Source organism: Mytilus californianus, unplaced genomic scaffold (genome assembly GCF_021869535.1).
Source record: "Mytilus californianus isolate M0D057914Y unplaced genomic scaffold, xbMytCali1.0.p SCAF_9, whole genome shotgun sequence".
NCBI classification, from domain to species: domain Eukaryota; kingdom Metazoa; phylum Mollusca; class Bivalvia; order Mytilida; family Mytilidae; genus Mytilus; species Mytilus californianus.
This window is the reverse complement of record NW_026262745.1, coordinates 51725032-51749629: the sequence shown is the minus strand read 5'-3', so window position 1 is coordinate 51749629 and position 24598 is coordinate 51725032. Positions and strand designations below refer to the sequence as shown.

General features: G+C 33.9%; 1 protein-coding gene across 1 annotated transcript; it reads left to right on the top strand.

Moving 5' to 3' along the window:
• The first annotated feature begins 704 nt into the window (after nt 1-704).
• LOC127715223 (uncharacterized) lies at nt 705-24372 on the top strand. The gene is made up of 3 exons (XM_052221245.1): nt 705-841; nt 17156-17516; nt 23393-24372. The coding sequence occupies exons 1-3, from the start codon at nt 746-748 to the stop codon at nt 24223-24225; spliced, it is 1290 nt and encodes a 429-aa protein (XP_052077205.1). The 5' UTR covers nt 705-745; the 3' UTR covers nt 24226-24372.
• The last annotated feature ends 226 nt before the right edge of the window (nt 24373-24598 follow it).

Below are 24598 nucleotides of genomic sequence, written 5' to 3'. Positions count from 1 at the left end.
TCTGACACTCATCCCACCACCACCATCACTACCCACACTCGCATATTAATATCAATTAGTGCCCCCACCCGAGACATAGAGGTTCTGGGTCCGCCCCTGCCTTGTATGCATGATTTATATATATATATATATATATATATATAGTATTTTGTTTGTATTTAAAAAAGTGTATATATTATATTTTATATATCTTTCAAATGAGGCAAAATTTGTTTGGTTATTTACTAATGAAAATTTGTCTATTCTTAAATATTTGACATATTTAGGGAGCTATATTATTACATGTCTAGATGTTAGACGAAATGTTAATTAATGTATGTAATAACAATGATAATTGTAATGATTTTATAGTTATGATCCTGCCTGGAATTAAATGTATGTGATTTTTATAGAATGAAGATAATAACATCTGTCTGAATTTTTTAATGTTTCATTTTAATATATAAAAATGTTTTTCTGTTACAAATCATGATGTATTGTTTTATGTGTATATGTTATGCTGCCCATCAAGGGCCCTTGATTGGAATAATAAAAAAAAATATTCATATTAACTGAATGTTTCCTTTTATCGAGTGAAATAACTTTTACCGTGTACATAGATAGATTTTTACCTTGATTTATCCTTGGTGTTCCTTATAAAGGAGGCTCATATAGAGAAAAGAAAAAGAATAGCATTATTGATTTCCTTTCCCCTTACTTATGATTCCCTACTTTTTTTTTGGTAACAGGACAAGATCAAATCAACATGTCTAAAAAGAGGGACAGCTCTCAGTCACCATTATCACCAAGAAAAATGAAAACAAACACTTCATCTTTTAGATCATCAAAACAGCAAAATGCAGTAAGTCAATAATTAATGTCTATCAAACGAGTGATGCCGCAATCTGCACGTCGGTTTTGCACACTATATATATATGTCACTTAACAGTTCCACTCTACAATTTCCCTTTTTGAAGTTATACCAGATTTCAAAGCCTGCCATGCTGTAGGTGAAAAGTAATAATATTTTAGTTCAGAATTTTTTTTGGAAACGTGATGTTGTTTGATGTTGTCTTTTGATTAGTTGATATTATTTCATTTCCATCCATTATCTACATTTTCACTTTCAGAGGTTGACAGGTATGGTCAATTGCAAAAAAAACCCTCTCTTCATCATGTTGATGTTACTGTTACTAATAAACTTCACAATTATACAGTTATATACGAGAATGTTTTGTATGCAATTTGTAACAGAGGAGGCGCATGTTTCAAGTCTAGATCAGCTGTTCTGAGCTCCGAGAAAAAAAATTCTCGAATTTCGTTGTTTAATTGATCATTTTTTCACAATTTGAACCAAATAGAACTTTTAGAAGTATTTCTACTATTGATTTCATAGCTCAGTCTTACAAAAAAATACATTTTGACTATTTGTAGAATATCAAAGTGTTCTCAAAATTTACCGCCGAAATTGTCACATGATTTGTTGTTTATAATTGTGTTTTCATTGACTTCCGGTGTAAACAAAAACAGTCCACAGACTGGCCCATCATCATTTTTTTGACACCTTGCACTGAAATATCATAGTTGCACACTAACATTGCTCATCATTCCATCATCCGAGCCCTAGGTCAGCAATAGGGACAGAAGATAACTATTCATCGGCCCATAACATTACAAAGCCCTAGTCCAGAGCACCGGTCCAGGGCCATCACATATTGGTAAGTCACTTGTATTACACCATGAACATGTTGACAAGCTTGTACTACTTTGTTATCATAGTTACTATATTTATAGAAAAAAAACATCCAAATGTAGTTGAAAATGAGAAAATACCAAATGTAAACGAGTGTTCAATTTCGACCAACGGCATTAACAGAAACACTGCTATGACGCATATGAATACAGTCACCTGTGTAGTTATTGAGAACCTACATAATCAGTTTCATTGTAGTTTATCATTCATGTTTGAAATAACATCCAATCTTAAATACCTTCATAACATGCATGTTTATTTTAGTATTCAGAACACCATATATACAAGATGGCAAAGCAAGATCCTAGATGGAAAAAAATTAAAACCATCTAAAATGCTCTTATTTTTCCTCTTACTCATGATCGTAAAGTCGAATGATATCCAGACAAATCCTGGCCCTAATAACGACAGCACAAAATATTTATGTGGTACTTGTGATCAGTCAGTTAACTGGGACCACAAAGGCATTGTATGTGAGACATGTGATCAGTGGTTTCATATCAATTGCCAAGGTATCCACTCAAAAAGTTATGAAGATCTTAATGACAGCATGATCATGATGATAAGCTGGCACTGCATTATCTGTGACAAACCAAACTACAGCACGGTACTACATAGTCTTGACTCACCGAATCCATTTGCAAGCCTTTATATTGGTGACATCAATCACTCAAATTCTCCATCAAGTCCAGATTATCAGAATCAAAACATCAAGCCTCTTCATGCATCTACACCCATACGTAAAAAAACTTGGGTGTCATCTTTTAAAAAGCCTTTGAGAGTACTTAATATCAACTTTCAGTCAATTAAAAACAAGCAACACCTAGTAAATAACATCATTGACAGCACAAAGCCTGACATAATATTTGGCACAGAAACTTGGCTAAACCCAAAAATAAAAGATGTCGAAATATTTCCTGACAATTTCAAATTGTACAGAAATGACAGAAAAAAGACAGAAACAGACAAAGAAGGTGGTGGTGTTCTTATAGCTATAAAGAAAGAACTTATTAGCTCTGAGGTATATGAACTTGCACCCCCGGACAAAACAGAAATGGTCTGGGCAAAAGTAGACATTGTTGGTTCGAAAACATTGTACTTAAGCTCTTTCTACAATCCAAAAACATCTGACGAAACTAGTCTCAGAAACTTTGACTTAATGATATTAAAGTATATATATATAAAATATAACCCTGAAAACTACCGCCCTATATCTCTCACATGTATTTGTTGCAAACTTTTAGAACACATAGTAGTTAAACACATCATGACACATGCAGATAATCACAACATTTTATATCCCCTACAGCATGGATTTCGCAGATGTTGATCCTGCGAAACACAACTACTTGAATTTATAGATGATGTCTCACTTAACATGGAAAATGGTAAACAAACAGATATTTTGGTCATGGATTTTTCTAAAGCATTCGATAAAGTTTCACATTCTCTTCTAACTAATAAGCTTCACCATTACGGGATACAGGGGGAATTAAATTACTGGATACAAAATTTTCTAAGCAATCGTAAACAGGCAGTAGTTCTAGAGGGGGAAAAATCTGAGTACGTTGCAGTTGAGTCAGGGGTTCCACAGGGGTCAGTTCTTGGACCAAGTCTCTTCCTGTATTATATTAACGACATTCCAACTGGTCTTACATCTACAGTATGTTTATTTACAGACGACACAATAGTGTATTTGGCAATAAAATCAAATTCCGAAGCATCCACATTACAAAAAGATCTTGACAAACTGGCATCGTGGGAAACTATGTGGAAAATGGCATTCCACCCAGATAAGTGTTATGTAATTTCAGTCACCAGAAATAAAAAACCAATCAAATTTAACTACACATTACACAATCACTCATTAGAACATGTAACAACAGCAAAATATCTGGGGGTTACCATCAGTTCCAACCTTAAATGGGATGGCACATCAGTCAGGAGACTTATTGAAATAAGTGATTTTTAAATCACTTATTTAAGTAGCAAATTCGAAGTTTTGTCACAAATTGTGATTTTGTAGTTTTACCAAAATTTTAAACACATAGGTTTAGATAATATCTTTTCATTAGTAAAATTGAAAAAAATGAACTTTTTGCTTCTTTTAAGCAGCAAGGTTTATGCCTTTGATGCAATCATTTAGCTGCAAATTCTATTTTAGTTGAAAAAATGCTATAAATATGGCTTTACATAATGAACTGATACTTTCTTCACAGATTTTTCCCAATAGTGGGAGTATTTTTCCTGTAAAATTCAAGGTTTCATCTCATAGATTATGTAATAAAATTCTACTGTTCGCGATCAAAATTTCACTGTTCGGGGGTGTTGAATATAGTGGGGGTTATTAAAATAATGATACTTAAAGAAGTGATTTTTTGGAAGGAAATTGAGGTATGATACTTAAACAAGTGATTTTTATGTCATTATCTTAGATTTAGTACAAGGTCATCACCTGACATGACCAGGTCATCCTATCAACACACATGTTGGTTCTGATAATTTTAGCAACATAATTAGTCCCTGGATCATTAGTATTCTATATTTAAAGCTACAATAAAATTAAATCACTTAGTCTAGTGATTAATTTGTACTACTTAAATAGGTGATTATTAAAGAAAGACAACTCTTACTTCCAACCTTTATGGACATAATGTTTCTTGAATCAGTGATTTAGAAAATCACTCATTTAAGTAAGTCCCCTGACTGCACATAAATAACATATGCAAGAAAGCTAATAGCACCCTAGGCTTTCTAAGGAGGAACCTGAACATAAGCTCAACATCAATTAAAGAGCAAGCATATAAGTCCCTAGTAAGACCATCACTAGAGTATGCTTGCTCTGTTTGGGATCCATACTTACAACAAGACATAGATAGCATTGAAAAAGTTCAAAGGAGGGCTGCGGGTCTTGTTACCAACAAATACAGAAACACCTCAAGCGTTGGTAACATGTTACAACATCTTGAATGGCGCAGCCTCTCTGACAGAAGAAAAGACTCAAGATTGGTAATGCTTTATAAAATTGAACACGAAAAGGTTGCAATACCTAAAAATAATAAATTAATCCCACAAAAAAGACAAACAAGACATTCAAATTCGAACACCTTCCAAATTTCATCCTGCAAAACACAGTACAGAAAAGAATCCTGCTTTCCAAGAACTATTACCGACTGGAACAAACTACCGGACAACATTGTAAATTGCACTTCAGTAGACTCTTTCAAATCTTCAATTTCAAAGCATCAATATTAACTCATCTATTACATCATACTTAATTATACAAAGCATTTTTTTTTTTTTTTTTTTTTTTTTTTTTTAATTTTTTCGTTTTTTTTTAAAGATTGTATATATATATATCAATCTATGTCTTGTTGTAAGTTTCCTCCTGTGACATAATCTTCAATTTGTTGAAGGCGGTCACTATATGGTAGAAGTAGAAGTAGAAGTAATACGGTAGTTATCAAAATGTACAAAGTTGCTTCTCAATAACAGGTTACAATTCACACTTAAGGTGAACACAGAGCTTGATGAATAGCGTCAACAGAAAAAAGGAGTACCCTGAATGTAGTTGCCAATTTTTCATGCATAATGTTTTCTATATATACATATATGTCTGAAAAATACATTAAAAAAAAACAATACCTACCTACCTACCCAGGTAATCTTAGGGTAGGGGTGTGGGGAAACAAAGATTTTTAGGCAGTTAAGCTGCCTTATGCGAGCACCCTAGATTTGTGTTCTACCCAATAAATGCTGAAATACGTGCCATTGTTATTATCTAGCTGGCTATTGGGCTATTCCAGAAATAATCCATCCCCCCCTATGGAAGACATTGGAATTCCAGATTTTTTTTTCACAATTTTTTCTAAAATTCCAGACAAATTTCCAATCTGCACAAAAAATTTCCAAACTTCTTGTCTATTTATGTTATTTATAACTAATTGGACATTTTTTTAATACTTTTATTTCTGGAATACAAAAAATATGACCAGAAAAACCTTAAATGATCGTCGAACTACCCAAAACTTTTGAAGTTGCACATAGGAAGTAGTGCTCAATAAAAATCCGTACGTAGTTTATTATCCCCTGTGCTTTTGGCTACGATGTCAAAGAACAATTGTATGAAATATTTCATCGCCGAAAATCGGTAATTACAAGTCGTTTATAATTCCCAAATGGCAAAATGCGCAGGAATATTGTTCATGTACAACAAATCTCTATGATAGAGGAAATAAAGTTATATAAGTGGGTGGTAATTTCTAACTTATATTGCCAAATAAGGTTGTTGTTATTTTATGAATGAAACGAGGTCATGAAAACAGATGCGGAAATCGACGTTGTCGGGATGTTTTAAGTAATGTGGACAACTCGTCCCCGAGACAAGTCGGACCGAATCCACTCAAACCGTCTAAGAAGACAACTTTGACCGTTTGTCAGATTTACTTAGGGTTTCATAAAAATATGAGACTAACATGTCTAGCGGAGCCATTAATCTTTTGTTTGTGCATTGGGGTCTATTTAGGGGTATTTGGAGGGGCCTCAAGAAGGGAGGGGTTTACTATAGAACCCTATGGGATTTTTATATTTTTAATTTTCAAATGACTCAGTAGGTGATAGACACATGCAGTCTTCAGTAATGAGAACAGGACAATACAAAAAATCAACCAAAATATAGGGTGAGTCCCTGGGGGTCATCCCAACCCCCTTCAATTTGAAGATGTACTTTTATCTTGTAAACCGTCGCGTTCCCTACCCCTAAACAATATATATACTTGAATGGGACAATAAAAAAAATCAAATGAAAATAATTTGGGGTAGTCCCCAGTACCGTCCCACCCCCTCCTGTTTGAGAACTTGGAAATAGTCAAGATCCCCACCCCTAAACCATATATATTCATGTATGGGACAATAAAACAAATCAAAAATGAAATATAGAGTGAGTCCCTGGGGTCACCCCACCCCCTCCTGTTTGAGAACTTGTAAACAGTCGAGATCCCCACCCCTAAACCATATATTCATGTATGGGACAATAAAACAAATCAAATGAAATATAGGGGGAGTCCATGGGGGTCACCCCACCCCCTTCTGTTTGAGAACTTGTAAACAGTCGAGATCCCCACCCCTAAACTATATGTATTCATGTATGGGACAATATAACAAATCAAATGAAATATAGGGGAGTCCCTGGGGTCACCCAACCCCTTCCTGTTTGAAAACTTGTAAACGGTCGAGATACCCACACCTAATATATATTTACTTGAATGGGACAATAAAAGAAATCAAATGAAAATAATTTGGGGAGTCCCCAGTATCGTCCCACCCCCTCCTGTTTGAGAACTTGGAAATGGTCAAGATCCCCACCCCTAAACCTTATATATTCATGTATGGGACAATAAAACAAATCAAAAATGAAATAAAGAGTGAGTCCCTGGGGTAACCCCACCCCCTTCTGTTTGAGAACTTGTAAACGGTCGAGATCTCCACCACTAAACCATATATATTCATGTATGGGACAATATAACAAATCAAATGAAATATAGGGGGGGGTCCCTGGGGTCACCCAAAGCCCTCCTGTTTGAGAACCTGGAAATGGTTGAGATCCCCACCCCTAAACCATATACATTCATGTATGGGACAATAAAACAAATCAAATGAAATATAGGGGAGTCCCTGGGGACACCCCCGCCCCTCCTGTTTGAGAACTTGTAAACAGTCAAGATCCCCACCCCTAAACCATATATATTCATGTATGGGACAATATAACAAATCAAATGAAATATATGGGGAGTTCCTCGGGTCACCCAACCCCTCCTGTTTGTGAACTTGGAAATGGTTGAGATCCCCACCCCTAAACCATATACATTCATGTATGGGACAATAAAACAAATCAAATGAAATATAGGGAGAGTCCCTGGGGACACCCCCGCCCCTCCTGTTTCAGAACTTGTTAACAGTCAAGATCCCCACCCCTAAACCATATATATTCATGTATGGGACAATATAAAAAGTCAAATGAAATATATGGGGAGTTCCTCGGGTCACCCCCCCTCCTGTTTGATAACTTGGAAATGGTCGAGATCCCCACCCCTAAACCATATATATTCATGTATGGGACAATAAAACAAATCAAATGAAATATAGGGGGGATCCATGGGGTCACCCCACAGCCTCCTGTTTGAGAACTTGTAAACAGTCGAGATCCCCACCCCTAAACCATATGTATTCATGTATGGGACAATATAACAAATCAAATGAAATATAGGGGAGTCCCTGGGGTCACCCCACCCCCTCCTGTTTGAGAACTTGTAAACGGTCGAGATACCCACACTTAATATATATATACTTGAATGGGACAATAAAAGAAATCAAATGAAAATAATTTGGGGGAGTCCCCAGTATCGTCCCACCCCCTCCTGTTTGAGAACTTGGAAATGGTTGAGATCCCCACCCCTAAACCTTATATATTCATGTATGGGACAATAAAACAAATCAAAAATGAAATATAGAGTGAGTCCCTGGGGTCACCCCACCCCCTCCTGTTTGAGAACTTGTAAACGGTCGAGATCCCCTCCCCTAAACCATATATATTCATGTATGGGACAATATAACAAACCAAATGAAATATAGGGAGAGTCCCTGGGGTTACCCCAAGCCCTCCTGTTTGAGAACTTGGAAATGGTTGAGATCGCCACCCCTAAACCATATACATTCATGTATGGGACAATAAAACAAATCAAATGAAATATAGGGGGAGTCCCTGGGGACACCCCCGCCCCTCCTGCTTGAGAACTTGTAAACAGTCAAGATCCCCAACCCTAAACCATATATATTCATGTATGGGACAATATAACAAATCAAATGAAATATATGGGGAGTTCCTCGGGTCACCCCACCCCCTCCTGTTTGATAACTTGGAAATGGTCGAGATCCCCACCCCTAAACCATATATATTAATGTATGGGACAATAAAACAAATCAAATGAAATATAGGGGGAGTCCATGGGGACACCCCACCCCCTCTTGTTTGAGAACTTGTAAACAGTCAAGATCCCCACCCCTAAACCATATATATTCATGTATAAGACAATATAACAAATCAAATGAAATATTTTGGGAGTCCCTGGGGTCACCCCACCGCCTCCTGTTTGAGATCTTGGAAATGGTCGAGATCCCCACCCTTAAACCATATGTATTCATGTATGGGACAATATAACAAATCAAATGAAATATAGGGGAGTCCCTGGGGTCACCCCAACCCCTCCTGTTTGAGAACTTGTAAACGGTCGAGATACCCACACCTAACCATATTTATTCCTGTTCATCATTTCAAAAAGATTTGAATGACATACAGGCATGACAGGGTCAATCTCCTTGGTGTCACATATGCATATCACTTTACTAGACCAAACCAATATGAACTGGACTTTGCCCAATGTCAGGAGACCATGGGAATGACGAATTATGGGGGCTTTGTTTGGGAGACTTCGTAACGGCATCCTGTTACAAAAATTTTGATGCAAAAAATGAGTCTAGATTATTGAATTTACTTTAATTGTTTATTAAATTATTTCTGGGCCTATCATAATTTTCATTTATGGCTCATTTTAAAGAAAACATTTAAATTTTTCAAGCAGTGTAAAGCAAAAGAATGTTTGACCAACTGTTTTATAATCACCTGTCATTTTATTCCAAACTAGGTATGGAGTCACATCATGCACTTGGGGATGAAGATGGGGGTCATTTACATTGATATATGAGTTGCTTTTGAAAACCTTGATGAAATATTAATTAATTTGCCTTAATAATCAATTCATTTATTGAACATAAATGTACAATATACGAATGTTTAATGTTTGTTGTTTCAAATCTTAAAAAAAAATTGAAGCAACATTGCCACAGTTTTCATAATTACGTTTGCCTTGGTTTTTGGTTTACTGCCTACAGCGCTTACAGCGCTTTGATTTTAATTATGGCCCAATTATGACATGTACATCATGTACATGTTAAACATGTATAAATGTATATATATTTAAGTTCAGAGTAAGCGTAATTCTTTTTAAAATTTTTATACCCTGCCACACACAATGGCTGATTATTTATTATGTGATACCCTCAATCACGTTGAGAATCTCAGTCTGTCCATCCCCTGTGGTTTCCAGATAACAACTTGAGCATGTTGAGAGTGGGTGGAAACTTGGTATAAAGGATTAAGGCTATAAAATACAGATCAAGGTGGGATTTGGGTTGAATTAGATTTAATTAATTTAGATTAAGTTATAATGCCCTGAGCTTTCAAGACAGAACATATAGATAACATTGCAGGGTATCATCAGATGCAATTTTTAGCTCACCTCGCCTAAAAGACCAAGTGAGCTTTTCTTAGATCATCACTTGGTCATGTTGGTGTGTGTCGTCCGTCGTCATCTGTTAATTTTGACAGAAATCTTCTCCTCTGAAACTACAAGGCCAAATTTAACCAAACTTAGCCGCAATCATCATTGGGGTATCTAGTTTAGAAAATGTGTCTGATGACCCTGTCTGCCAACCAAGATTGTGGACATGGCTAAAAACATGAAAATAGAACATAGAGATAAAATGCATGTTTTTCCTATTATCATGATTATTTTGAAAACTGCTATAAATATGATAAATAGAGAAAATCTAACAGGTGCAAAATATGATAAATAGAGAAAATCTAACAGGTGCAAAATGTTCAGAATGTTGAGATCTACCTTTTTTGCTTATTTAAGTCAAAACTATCGCACAACTTTTTAGGGAGTTATTGCCCTTAAATGATGATTTTTACCATTTTAAAAAATTTTGCCTTTTATCTCGAAAATTATAATAGATATGATAGATAGACAGAAACTTTAAATAGCAAAAATTTCTGTTTTATGAGGGTTTGTACAAGAAAACGTGTTCTAACATCAGTTTAGGAGGAAATCATCAATCAAAAAGCTGTGCATATCCTGGGAAACGTCAGATTAGTCTACAGATCAACAATACTACAACATCAATACATGACAATACTTATTATTTTACTGAGTTGTAACAAATGTACTTTAACAATTATTTATTTAACAATTTTGAAGTACATGAAGTACCCATCATGTCCATATTGATAAATTTGCCATGCAAAATTTAAAAATGAAAAGAATTGCAAAAAGTTTTATACAGCACATTTTTATTGCAATAAATCATGAAAACTACAATAATTTCATCCAAAACACAGTTATGGTTGATTGATAAAATCCAGAATGGAAATGGTGAATGTGTCAAAGAGACAACAAGCCGACCAAGAAAACAGCTGAAGGCCACCAATGGGTCTTCAAAACAGCGAGAAAATCCTGCACCTTGAGGCGGGCCTCACCTGGCCCCTAAACAAAAATGTGTACTAGCATGACTAGTTCAGTGAAAATGGACGTCACACTAAACTCCAAAACATATAAATGAACTAAAATTAAAAAATATACAAATGTACAAGTCTAACAAAGGCCAGAGGCTCCTGACTTGGGACAGGCGCAAAAATGCGGCGGGGTTAAACATGTTTTGTGAGATCTCAACCCTCCCCTATACCGCTAGCCAATGTAGAATAAACAAACACACAGCAATACGCACAGTAAAACTCTGTTTAAAAGAAGTCAAAGTGCATGTCAGAATAGGTAAGAAAAGAAACTACTAGGAAGCAAAATGACAATGATACATAAACAAATGATAAAGTAACAAAAGACTACTAGCAGTTACTGACAATTGCCAGCTCCAGACCTCAATTTAACTGATTGAAAGATTATGTCTTCATCATATGAAAGTCAAGCACAATCCCTCCCGTTAGGGGTTTAGTATCATACCATCATATAATATATGAGAAGAACATAACCCATATCATGCCAACAACTGGTTTTAGAATAAATGTGTTTATTTCCGATGCAAAGATCCTATGAGTGAATCAATGTTAATACCAAAATATGCAATCTTTAATGACCTGACAACAGTATCGTAACTATATCCCTTCTGAATAAGTCTGTTTAAAAGTTTGGTAAGCTTTTGAGGTGAATGCCGACATTTTTGTGCTTTGTATAGAAAATTACCATAAAAGATTGGATGTGAAATACCTGAACGTATAAGATGTCTGCATGTTGATTTATATTTACGAATGATGTCCTTGTACCGATGATAAAATTTAGTAAGTGTTTTGACTAGTTTGTGATATCAAAAAAGCTACAAGTGTAATAATTTTTTGGTAATACAGAGATTTCTTTCGACATTTTTGTGCTTTGTATAGAAAATTACCATAAAAGATTGGATGTGAAATACCTGAACGTATAAGATGTCCGCATATTGATTTATATTTACGAATGATGTCCTTGTACCGATGATAAAATTTAGTAAGTGTTTTGACTAGTTTGTGATATCAAAAAAGCTACAAGTGTAATAATTTTTTGGTAATACAGAGATTTCTTTCCTTAAAATCATATACGTTGTTACATATATACATGAGCGAGTCGAACAAGTTGAGATATAATAAACACCATAAGATGGTGACAAGGGAACGTCACCATCTAGAAATCGATAATTAACAATAGGAAATGAAAAATGATCTCTTTTATCATAAATTTTGGTATTAAGCTTCCTGTTAAAGATATATAGATATCAAGATCCAGGGAAGGGCAGTGTTCATTGTTAGTATTAGCTTTATTTAAAGTCAGTTCAGCAGGATAAATCTCTTAAGTGTACATACTGAAGTCGTCATTTTTGAGAGCCAATATATCACTGATATATCATCCAAATATCTAAAAGTGTTATTAAATTTTTGTATCAGATGTTGTTTTGATTGGTCTTTGCTGATTTTAATCATAAATTGTAACTCATAACAATACAAAAACAGTTCCGCAATAAGTGGTGCACAGTTAGTTCCCATTGGAATTCTGATAACTTGACGAAATACGGAATCTTCATAGGGAACAAAAATGTTATCTACATGTAGGAAAAATTTTAAGGGCAGTTATTGTATCAATGCAGGTCCAATTGACATAGTTTTTTGGTGTGTTGTTACTAAATAATGACCTAAAAGAGTTTGAACATATATATTTGCATTCTGACTTTTTAAATGCCCATTTTATTAGGTGTGTGAATTTTTTCTTAATAAGATTATGAGGCAAAGTGGTATATAGGGTAGAAAAATTAAAACTTTGAACAGATTTGAAATCACCAATATATTAAGCATGCAATTTATCAAGTACTTCCAACGAATTTTTGACACTCAAAAAGTAATTAATTCCACTATTTTCAAAGGCCTTATATATTTGAACAATTTATTACCAGGTTTTTGTGTTGCCTTGACGGAGTCAAAAAGCGAGACATAGGTATGCTGTTTTTAGGCGACGGCGGCGGCGTCAACAATGTACTAGTTTGTGATTAGGTCTAGTTCATGGTGAACCACTAGTGGTAGGTCAATGATATTTGGTATGCAGTTGTATAAGCATTGGCACATCTCATTACCATGGAGATTATTTGGTCCCGCCCCCTCAGTCAAGGTCTATTGACTTTGAAACTTTGCTTAGTTTACATGTATTAGTTTGTGATTAGGTCAGTTTATAGGGAACCACTAGTGATAGCTCAATGATATTTGGTATGCAGTTGTATAAGCATTGGCATATCTCATTTCCATGGAGATTATTTGGCCCCGCCCCCTCATTCATGGTCTGTTGACTTTGAAACTTTTGCTTAGTTTTCATGTATTAGTTTAAGATGAACCACTAAATAAATGTAAAGTCAATGATATTTGGTATGCAAATGTATTGGCATTTGCAAGTTTCATTTCCATGGAGATTATATAACCCCACCCCCTAATTATGGTTCATTGACTTTGAAACTTTTACATAGTTTACAAGTTAATGTTTGTGTTTAGGTTTGTTTGAAGGGAACGACAAACGAAAAGACAATAGTATTTGGTTTGCAGTTGTATTAATATTGGCACATCTCATTTCCATGGAGATTGTTTAGCCCTGTACCTTCAGTCATGGTTCATTGACTTTGAATATTTGCATAACTTACATGTTAAAGTATTGCTATTTTAATTTCAACATTTGCATTATCAAAATAACAAATAGGCGAGACATATCTCTGTGTTAACAGTTTATTGGTTGTACCAAGTGTACTAGTAAGTAGAATAGACAGTTTATTAGCAGAACAATGGCTTGAAGTCGAAATAAATCTATATTTGTAAGGTGTTTTGTGCAGCTTCTGAAGCCAGTACATAGTTGGAACTTTCATTGTATTTGGTTCTGCTTGTAAAGAGGTAGCTAAAAGTTTATGCTTCTTACAGATGTCATTTTCCAAAAATGGAGTCAGTTGGAATGTTGGTGAATTCGTGATTTCCTTTTGCATGTTTTGCAGAACCTCAATGTAAAATTACATCAAACAATGATGATCATGTCTTCTTAATATCCAGTATAAAATATATTATGCATATTCAGGATTAAAATTTTTTTTAATTCAAACGGTAGACATGGTAGAGACGCCTCAGTTGCAAAATTATCGACTTGGAAAAAACCCAACAAAATACAAAGCAAAACAGAAACTGTATACATTTCACAGTAGACTAATATGGTAAGGATAACATTTATAGAATAACTAATCGTAGAATTCAAATAGAGAAAAAAATATTCAACGAGTGACCGAACAACACATTTATTCACGAATGCGCGTAGCGCATGAGTTAATTATCTGTTGTTCGGTCACGAGTTGAATATTTTTCGATATTTGAATTCTTTGATTAGTTATTCTTTTTATTACATTGGCAAATGGCTTTTTTTAATGAAATTAATGTAGAAAATGTAAGGAACTATATCTTTTTTCTACGCATTCACAATTTGTTTTGATCCAACGTTATCGACGTCTTGACAACGCCTATTGTTGTATGAAGTCAGAGAGTGAAATAACCACGTTTATTTCACATGTGAAATTATCGGTTTTTATTTGACTGGGAAATCAATGTAATTCAATGCTACCAATGTAATAAATATGTTTAATAAATTTGAAAAAAGAAGTAGAGTATAGAGAGTGGCAATAAACCTAGCAAGAAGAAACTATAGACAGTCTATAAACATATATATGTCAGTCAAGGGTCTAACTTAAATAAGTTATTAGAGAAAAATAACATACATTTGTTATTGAGGGCTAAAAAATCAAAAATCTGTAATAACATATGTATGTTACATGTTTCAAAGGGGCATTATACATCCTTAATTTTGTTAAATTGTGTACTAGTTCTATTGATATTATAATTGTCTTTATGTATATTAAACTTTAGAAAGATATAACAGCCCATAGTTTGCCAATAATGCATAACACACCCATGTTATCACAGAAAAAATATGCCTGTAATAACTAAAGGGTGTTATTACAGCTTCTCTACATCTCTTCAAAGCCTTTTCTCCTACATATATCACAATGTATTTTAATGTATTGCAATAAATAATGATAAGAGCATGTAATGAGGTTCTGCGCAAGCTTCCTAGTCATTCCCAAGTGTCTCATGTAATAAGTTAAATGTCTGTAATAACTAAGCCTTGTTATTACAGCTAAGTTATCACTTAAAAGCCTTGTCTCATTGATTTACCATGGTTGATCAAAAATGTATTAATTGAATTGGAAAATTAGTTTTCAAGGTTATGTATTAAGGTACTGCGCAAGTTTCAAGAATTCCCAAGTGCCCACTGAAAATAAAAAAAATTATGGTACATTTAACTGATAACAAACATATGTTACTACAGATTAAGAGAAAGTATCTGTAATAACACATGTATGTTATTTTTCTCTAATAACTTATTCAAGTTACACCCTTGACTGTATGTTAAAACAAGTCTCACCATCACTTAAGCTTATCATTAGACATGTTAGAGGGTGAAAGTTAATAAAACCCAGTTCAAAAACAGTACTGCACAGATTCAGGAAACATTCTAGGTTTTCAAGACAATCCAACCCAAAATTTTTTAAAAGTTTTTACTCGCTTTAAATATATAACAATTCAGTTGCGGATCCAGGGGGGGTTCCGGGGGTTGGAACCCCTCCTTTTTTTTTGACAATCAATGCATTTGAATGGGGACATATAGTTGGAACCCCCCCTTTTAAAAATGGCTGGATCCGCCCCTGCACTTTTTCCAATCTAATTAATATTAGTTCTCTACACTTTCTCCTCTTTTTCCCCTTGGTCGTTTATATGTTGTGTGTGGAGATATAGACAATGAAATGAAAAATGCAGAGCAAACCTTTTTTATACCCCCACCTTAGGTGACAGGGATTACCCTTGACCGTCTGTCCTTCCGTCCATCCAATTTTCAAAGCTTGAGAAGGGGGCATTCATGTCCACAGACACATTGTTCTTCTATTTTTAATTTTCCTTTGATGACATGTTGCCATAATATCATGCAGTATTAGCAGAAACCTTTATTTTGTCTGTTTTGGATGATTTTTTTTCATGGAGTTCCTTAAATACAAGAGCCTTCAGTTATATGTGTGGACTTTTTTGCGCAAATGTTATGGTTTTAGAGATAAAAGAAGTCTAAGGGGCTAAAAATCACACTTTTTCATGGTGTGTACAATTTTATTGTTTCATTTGATTTGCATTAGACTTTTTTCATCGAGTTCATTCTCACAAGAGCTACTGTTTTGAATACTTTGTCCGCATTCACTTTTACCTTGACCTTGTAGACATGTTACGGTCTTCATATTTTATGAAGCTTTGACCAGAATAGCGGTTTATATTATAAAGAAATATTATGTTTCCTAAAATTTTCCATATTTTTATACGCCTGTTTACGGGACGTATTATGGTATGCCGTTGTCCGTCTGTCAGTCCATCCTCCTGTCCGTCCATCGTCAACATGTCGGGCAATAACACTTTAACCAATTTGCATGAAACTTTGGTGAATTGTTTATATCTATTGACGTGAGCTCCCTTTCGTTTTTTATAAATTTTAGATTTAACATGTCCGAGTTATGGGGTTTTATTCATTAAAAAAAGGGCGATTTTCCAGTTTTCGGACAAAAACTCAAAAACGCTTTCAGCTGTTTTCATGAAACCTTAGTGAATTGTTTATATCTATTGATGTAAGCTCCCTTTCGATTATTATAAATTTCAGATTTTACGTTTCCGAGTTATGGGATTTTATTCATAAAAAAGGGGTGATTTTCCAGTTTTCCGACAATATCTTTTAAGCGCTTTGAGGAGTTTTCTTGAAACTTTGGTGGCTGGTTTATATCTATTAAGATAACCTCCCTTTAGTTTTTCATAAATACCTGATATGACATTTAGAAGTTATTGAACTTTATTCTTTAAAAAGCGACGGGCGTATCATGCGCTCATGGTGCAGCTGTTTATTTTAAAAGTGGTAAAAAATTTATTTCAATATTTTTTAGCCTAACATCACAGAGCCATGTGTGGTACTTTCAACATATCAGAATGCTGCATCTCATATCGAAATAATTGGTGAAGAAAATGCAGGTTGTCCAGTCTCTATTCATTTCTACTCTAGAAATCCACAAGATGTATATCAAAAGAACGGAGACAGAGATTCCTATACTATCAATAATATGACATTCCCACTTTCAATTGTTGGCCAGGAAAATGAAATCATTCAAGAAATGAATTCAAAATTTCCACTGACAGGGAAACTGAAAGAAGTAATGGAGTTGACTGATGTGTATTTTGACTCCTTATGTAACCTGAGATGGTTTCCCAGAGCAAAAGCAAAAGATGGACATTGGAAAATAACCGCAGGTACACATTAAATGTAACTACACAAACGAAATTTTGTAAGATTGTGTAAAGGAGCCATTCAAGCAGAAAACTTCTTTAATGGCTAAAAAATTAAACTTTACTAGAAATTATAGTAGTGTTATGCTAAAAATTTAGTAGTTGTTTAACAGCACTTAGGCCCCCAAAAAATATTTGCTTGTTTCCTGCCTCAAAGATGAAAAAATAGGGTAGTTAGGTATGGAATTTATTTTGTTTTATTTTTTTTTAATTTAATCCTTTTTGCATGTTTTGATTTAAGATTCAGGTACATATCAGAACAGAGGATACTCAAAACCAATACCAAATTAAATGAGCATTACTAAACATTTTAGGAGAAAAGAAAACATATCCTTTGTTTTTTTATTATCATTATATTAACAGAGTTTGTTTCTCATGCTGTGTCATGTGTGTGGAGGCCATAGAAAGTTTCCCCATGCTTGATATGTATGCTCTTCTGTATTTTTAAAGTTATGGTTTATTTATACTTGAGATAACTTCTCTTATGTGTACCACATTATTCTCTCAATTTTAGGCCAGTTTGTGTACTAAAATTTTAATAAGACGCACACCAACTACTCTTGGTCCTCATTCCTATCCACGTTAAATTTTTCACTTCAAAACATTTTATGGAAGTGGGATCAATAAACCTGTTTATACATCAGACCCAGGCACTTCCTATCTGTGAAACAGGCAATATACATGTATGCCCTCAATTTTAGAATTCATTCATAACTTATTGTATTATTCAAAATTATCTGTAAATTATGTGTTCTATAAGGATCACCTGTCCTTCACCTTTCATCTGATACCTTAATTACTAATATTTATGCTACATAGTTTTAGATTTACACCTATGCGTAGGAATTATTTTGTTTTTTATATGCAGATATGTACTACTTTCTAGTATGTTCTTTTTTGACAGGGCCTGATTAGGTTGCGTTACATCTTGCAAAGTCTATCCAAATTTATATTTGCAAAGAATTCCACTCAAGCTAGTGCTAGGGGTCGTCTTAAACTTGCAGTGAGGTGAGAGTTTTTTTTTTTGCTCCGTGTTGAAGGCCTCACTGTGACTTTGAGATGAAGAACAGCAATCAGTTCCTTTGCTTATTGTGTGTTTTTTTGCTGTGCATGTACTGATTTTGTGTCATGGATGGATACCCCATATCCTTTGTTTTTCTATTAGACACGTAATTTTGTTTGGTAATTGTCTGATTGATAGTTGGTTGCTTAATGTGCAGTGGCAATTTTGTCTGATTGACAGTTAGTTTATATTTAAAAGAAACAGTAGAAACCAGATAAGATGACTGATTCTGACAACTTTTCGGCAAATGTGCCGACAAAAAATAAAGTTGGAGGGTCAGAGACACAGACGGTAGGGAGACAAGAAACAAGCATATATATTTATTTGGCCTGATGAAATTTTAACACAATGTTTCTTGTCACAATATACATTGCTGATATTGAATTTGGAAATTTTGGGCCTGACCATTTTTGAAAAAGTGGCAAAAAAAAGTGTATGCACTATTTTTATTGGGAGGCATTTTTTACAGCTGTTTACCTCATACATCTAAGTTTTTTATTTCAAGTCCATTTTATTCCTCATAAAAACAACTTTTTAGCTCACCTGGCCCGAAGGGCCAAGTGAGCTTTTCTCATCACTTGGCGTCCGCCGTCGTCGTCGTTAGCTTTTTACAAAAATCTTCTCCTCTGAAACCACTGGGCCAAATTTAACCAAACTTGGCCACAATCATCATTAGGGTATCTAGTTTAAAAAATGTGTCCGATGACCCCCCCAACCAACTAAGATGGCCGCCATGGCTAAAAATAGAACATAGGGGTAAAATGTAGATTTTGGCTTATATCTCTGAAACCAAAGCATTTAGAGTAAATCTGACAGGGGTAAAACTGATTATCAGGTCAAGATCTATCTGCCGTGAAATTTTCAGATAAATCTTACAACCTGTTGTTGGGTTGCTGCCCCTGAATTGATAATTTTAAGGAAATTTTGCAGTTTTTGGTTATTATCTTGAATATTATTATAGATAGAGATAAACTGTAAACAGCAATAATGTTCAGCAATGTAAGATCTACAAATAAGTTGTCATGACCAAAATTGTCAGTCGACCCCTTTAGGAGTTATTGCCCTTAATAGTCAATTTTTAATAATTTTTTGTAAATTTTTGTAATCTTTTACAGTTGTAGTTAATTTTTACACAAATCTTCATCTCTCAAACTAAAGGACCAAATTTAACACTACGTGGCCACAATCATCATTAGGGTATCTAGTTTTAAAATGACCTGGCCTACCAACCAACATGGCGGACATGGCTAAAAATAAAACATATGGGTAAAATGCAAGTTTTGTTTATTTTCTTCATAACCACTATCAATAGAGAAAATCGGACTGGGCAGAAATGTTCAAAATGATGAGATCTACCTATTGTCTGATTACATTAAAATGTCTGAAGACTTGTAATAGGAGTTATTGCCCTTGAATGATGCATTTTACAATTTATTCTTCATATTTTTTTACCTATTATCTTGAAATTATAACATGTATAATAGAGAGAAACTTTCAATAGCAAACATGATCAACAAGACAAGATCTACAAATTAATCAAACATTGATGAAATTGTCAGATGACTCTTTAATGGAGTTATGGCCCTTTAATTATGATTTTTATGATTTTTTGGTGTTTTTGACTCATATCTGAAAAACTATAATAGATAAATAGGGTCTTAAATAAGCAAAAATGATCAGTTAGATAAGATCTACAAATAATGGTTGAAATCATTTGAAGACCCCTTATTAGAGTTTTTACCCTTTAACATGTTTAATGTTTAATGACAATTTTTAACAATTCTCTGTGTTTTTGCTACAAATACATCTACTGGACGAAATCTTTTGTTCACTCCTTATTGGAGTTATTGCTCTTTAATGACCATTTTTACCCATTTTTTTATGTTCTGCCTCTTATCTTGAAAACTATTAAAGATAGATAGCCACTTTAAATAGCAAAAATGATCAGCAAGATTTACAAAAAGTCAAATTTTGCCGAAATCTTCGGTGGACTCTTTGTAGGAGTAGTTGCCCTTAAATGACAATTTTTATACTCTTTTTTTGTGGTTCGCATAAACAGAAAAAATGATCAGCAATATATAAGATCAACAAAAAAGATTTTTTTTTCATGAATTATACTCTAGTCCACAATGTTGGAGAGTGCCCATTGTTTAAGATCCTCTAGTTTGTGTTTTTTGCAGAAACTACATGTATAATAGATTATGTAAAATCATGAGAAGCAAATGTGTTCAGCAAAATAAGTTATACAAATAGGTCAATTTGGCCAAAATGTCAATTTACCTTTTATAGGAGTTATTGCCCTTGAAAGATGGTTTTGGTCATCGCCTGCGATGAAAGTTCAGGAATGCGAGACAGGTGTTTCTTCCTATCAGTACATATCAGTTTGACGACAGGTACCCCCTGTCCACCCCCTCACTATTTGTTGGATCTCCTTGCTAATTGTATTCTTTTTGAAAATGCATTGTTTCAATATACTGATTAAAGTAGCTTAACTTTGTTAAAAATATATATCATTTTGATATTAGATCTCCTTGCTAAATGTATTCTTTTTGAAAATGAATTGTTTCAATATACTGATTAAAGTAGCTTAACTTTGTTAAAAATATATATCATTTTGATATAAAGAAACAACTGGGACTAATTCATTGAGTACCATGAAACAATGAATTTCATAGACATGATAAAGGATAAGTTTTTTAAATGAAATTTTATTGCTATATGATACTTCCCTTTTTATATAAAAACCAGTTCTTTTTTTTTACTAGATATTAAGTATTGTATATATACAGTTTGCACTAAAATAAACCATTCATTCATTCATTCATTTAGTTGGGTAGGTAGGGTAACTGGAACCACACATATACTTTTATTTGGCCCAAGAGGAAAAAAATAATACTGTAACTATAAATGAATATAGAAAACATAAACTGAAACAACTGTTATCATGGTTATAGTTTGATTGTATTCTAAGTTATGATCTGAACAATATAAACATAACATAAAGGAAATAGAGCATTGCCACGATGTGACAAATGACATTGAAAAAAATACAGTTTATTTTTTTACGCCAAATGTGTTTCTATCCAAAATTTCTGGGGAGAACACTGTTTTTATTCCCTTCTCCTATGTCATGGTCAAGGTGACTGTCAAATGATTAGCAATTTCCAATGTTAAGTTTTCTGCTTAAGTTATAGTTTAATATGAACTATTTGTGTTAGATCAATTATATTTTGTATAAAGTTGCATTACTATCAGTACATATATCAGTTTGACAACTATTTTGAGGCCCTGCCCCCTAGGTCATGGTCCATTGACTTTGAATTGTTTACATCATAATTTTTTTAATATAAATAAACACAACACTCAATTTTTTTATGCATTTTTTATTGAAGCTTTTTAAGTTAGTATATAAAAGATCTTATTGATTGCTGTTGTTTGCTTAATGTCTAATGCATGTTCAGGAGAATAGGGGATCGACTGGGTTATATGCATGAAATTTGGAATGCCATTTGGGAAGGGGGTACACATGTATATTGAATAGGGACAGAAATTCAACCTTGCAAAAGGCCACCTATAGACCCCTCAAAGAAGGGTTGCAAGTGTTCTTCATGTACATAAAGCATGGCATTCTCTGCATAAGGTCCACATTATGACCAGATGTGGCTGCAAATGTCCAAACATATGCCGAAGTTTGGCAAGGTGTTTTTCCATGTTTACTGCTGGTAGGAAGATAAAGGAGTGACCATAAAATTATTTCTATACCTTAGTCAGCCCTTTATTTTGAGTAAATCAAAGAGGGTTTCTCTGGTTTATTATTATGCTGTATAACTATGTAAAGGAATAACCAAACTCATTTTGAAAACAAACTTGAATATTATTGTTTACTTTTTTCACATTGTGACTTGGATGGAGAGTTGTCTCATTGGCACTCATACCAAATCATCTTTTTTCTATTGACAATGCCATGACAAAAAACAAAAAGATTCTATCAAAATACAAACATGCACAGTCTACAAAACACAACATCGAAAGCTAAAGACTGTGCAACATGCATAGAAGCACCACCAAAAACTGAGGCTAAGGAGCTCCTGAGGGTAAGCAGATCCCGCTCCACACATGACACCCCTCATATTGTTTATGTAAGGACAAACAGGGTGTTATGTATAATTCAGTAAGTTACATTCCTGGAAAAGTTATAATTTAAGCTTAATTCTAGCTAATTTATACTTCAATATTTAATCAGTATGTTAAATTTAACTAGTTTCTGTAAATAGATAAACAAAAACAAGGTATATGTACATTGATCAAAGCCATATGTACATGTGAATCAAATATTCATTTGACATGTTTGTTTGATCCATGCACGTCTGGCGCAAATACAAAATTTCAACCCTGGTATCTATGATGAGTTTATTTAACTTGTATATCTAGATTTATATGAGTTAAATTTTCTTGAAAATACATTTGATTCCCATAATGTAGTTTTTGACACTAGACATGCTAGAGACATACTGCAAATTTGCTGCACATAAACAGGCAATCTTGCTGTCATATTTTTCATTAACCATCAGTATGCATGGTATGTTACTGAAGTGGTTAATGGTAGTACAATTCAATGAATCATAATTGACAGCTGAAGTCCATCACAATAGGAAACATCTATAATCGTATGTTTAAAGATTAAAATTTATGTCTATCACAGTGATTTGTAAAAGTATGTTTCATTCTGTTCTGAATTTTTAGTAAATTTTTTATTTTATTTAACTCTTATTTCCAGAGCCTGTTCAAATTCAGTTGCCAAAAGAAAACAGTGTACTTGACACAACAATTGGATGTCTTCTCCAAGAGATGATCACAAGCATCCAAACTGCTTACGTGAATAGAATGGGTAATCGTCAAGCTGTACAAGCTTGGAATAAAATGCTCTCTTTAATATGGCTACATCCTTTGGAAAGAGGAAAACGAAGACAGTGTATTGTAGGGGAATCAAGAAGCCTCTTGGACTTTTACAGCTGTAAATTAAAGAACGTGAAGAACTGTTTGCAACCAAATAAAGGTGGTAATCCAAATTTAAACAGTGAAATTGGCAGTGGCAGCTTTGATTCTAATGCCAAAGATTGTGAAAATGCAATGTCTAAGCAGTATACAGGGGCAGTTCATACGAGTGTGTATGAGAAAGGTGGAAGTTCACTGCCAACTATTAAATCTAAAAGTCCAGACTTAGTTATTTGTGATGAAGATGGGACAATGGTTCCAAAATGCATCGCTGTTGTAGAAATTAGATCAGAATTAGAAAAGTATCAGCAAGATAGAGCAGAACGACAGGTCGTTGAATACATGCTCTGTCATTTACGTTTCCAGTCTAAAATACTTGGTGTTCTTGTGTTGTCAACAGGTTTCAAGTTGTTCAAGGCAGTAAAGAATAGGAGTACAAAAAGAATAAGAATAATTCAGAGCCAATTTTCTATTGTGGATGATTCTAAGGAAGATAACTTTAGAACTGATATTTTCAAAAAATTCATTCATCACTTGGTTGCAGCTTGTGAAGACATTAGCAATGATATTAACATTTTGGAAGGAAAGTCTAGATCTATTTCTGTAAAATCGTGATATTGAGTGTAAAAGGCTGGAATAAAGAAAAAAAATGTAATTGTTTACACAGATAGTTTATATGCTTCATCAAGAAATGTTAGAAGGCCCTTGTTTGTCCATTCATTTACATGATATACATACAAACAAAATGTTTTTCCTTATTTATGTCCAGTTTGGTTATTTTTTATGCCTCGTCTGCCCCATTTTCGTTTCTGCACTCTTACTTGAGTTTTACTAATCTAAATTTTATGAAACTCATGCAAAATGCTTAAAAAAAACACTTGCAGAGTTCGAATTTGGGCAGTGAGTCGTTTATCATGTGTATTGCTTTAGAGTTATACCATATCAGAAAACTTATTACATAAGAAATAAAAACAAAACAGGGAAATGT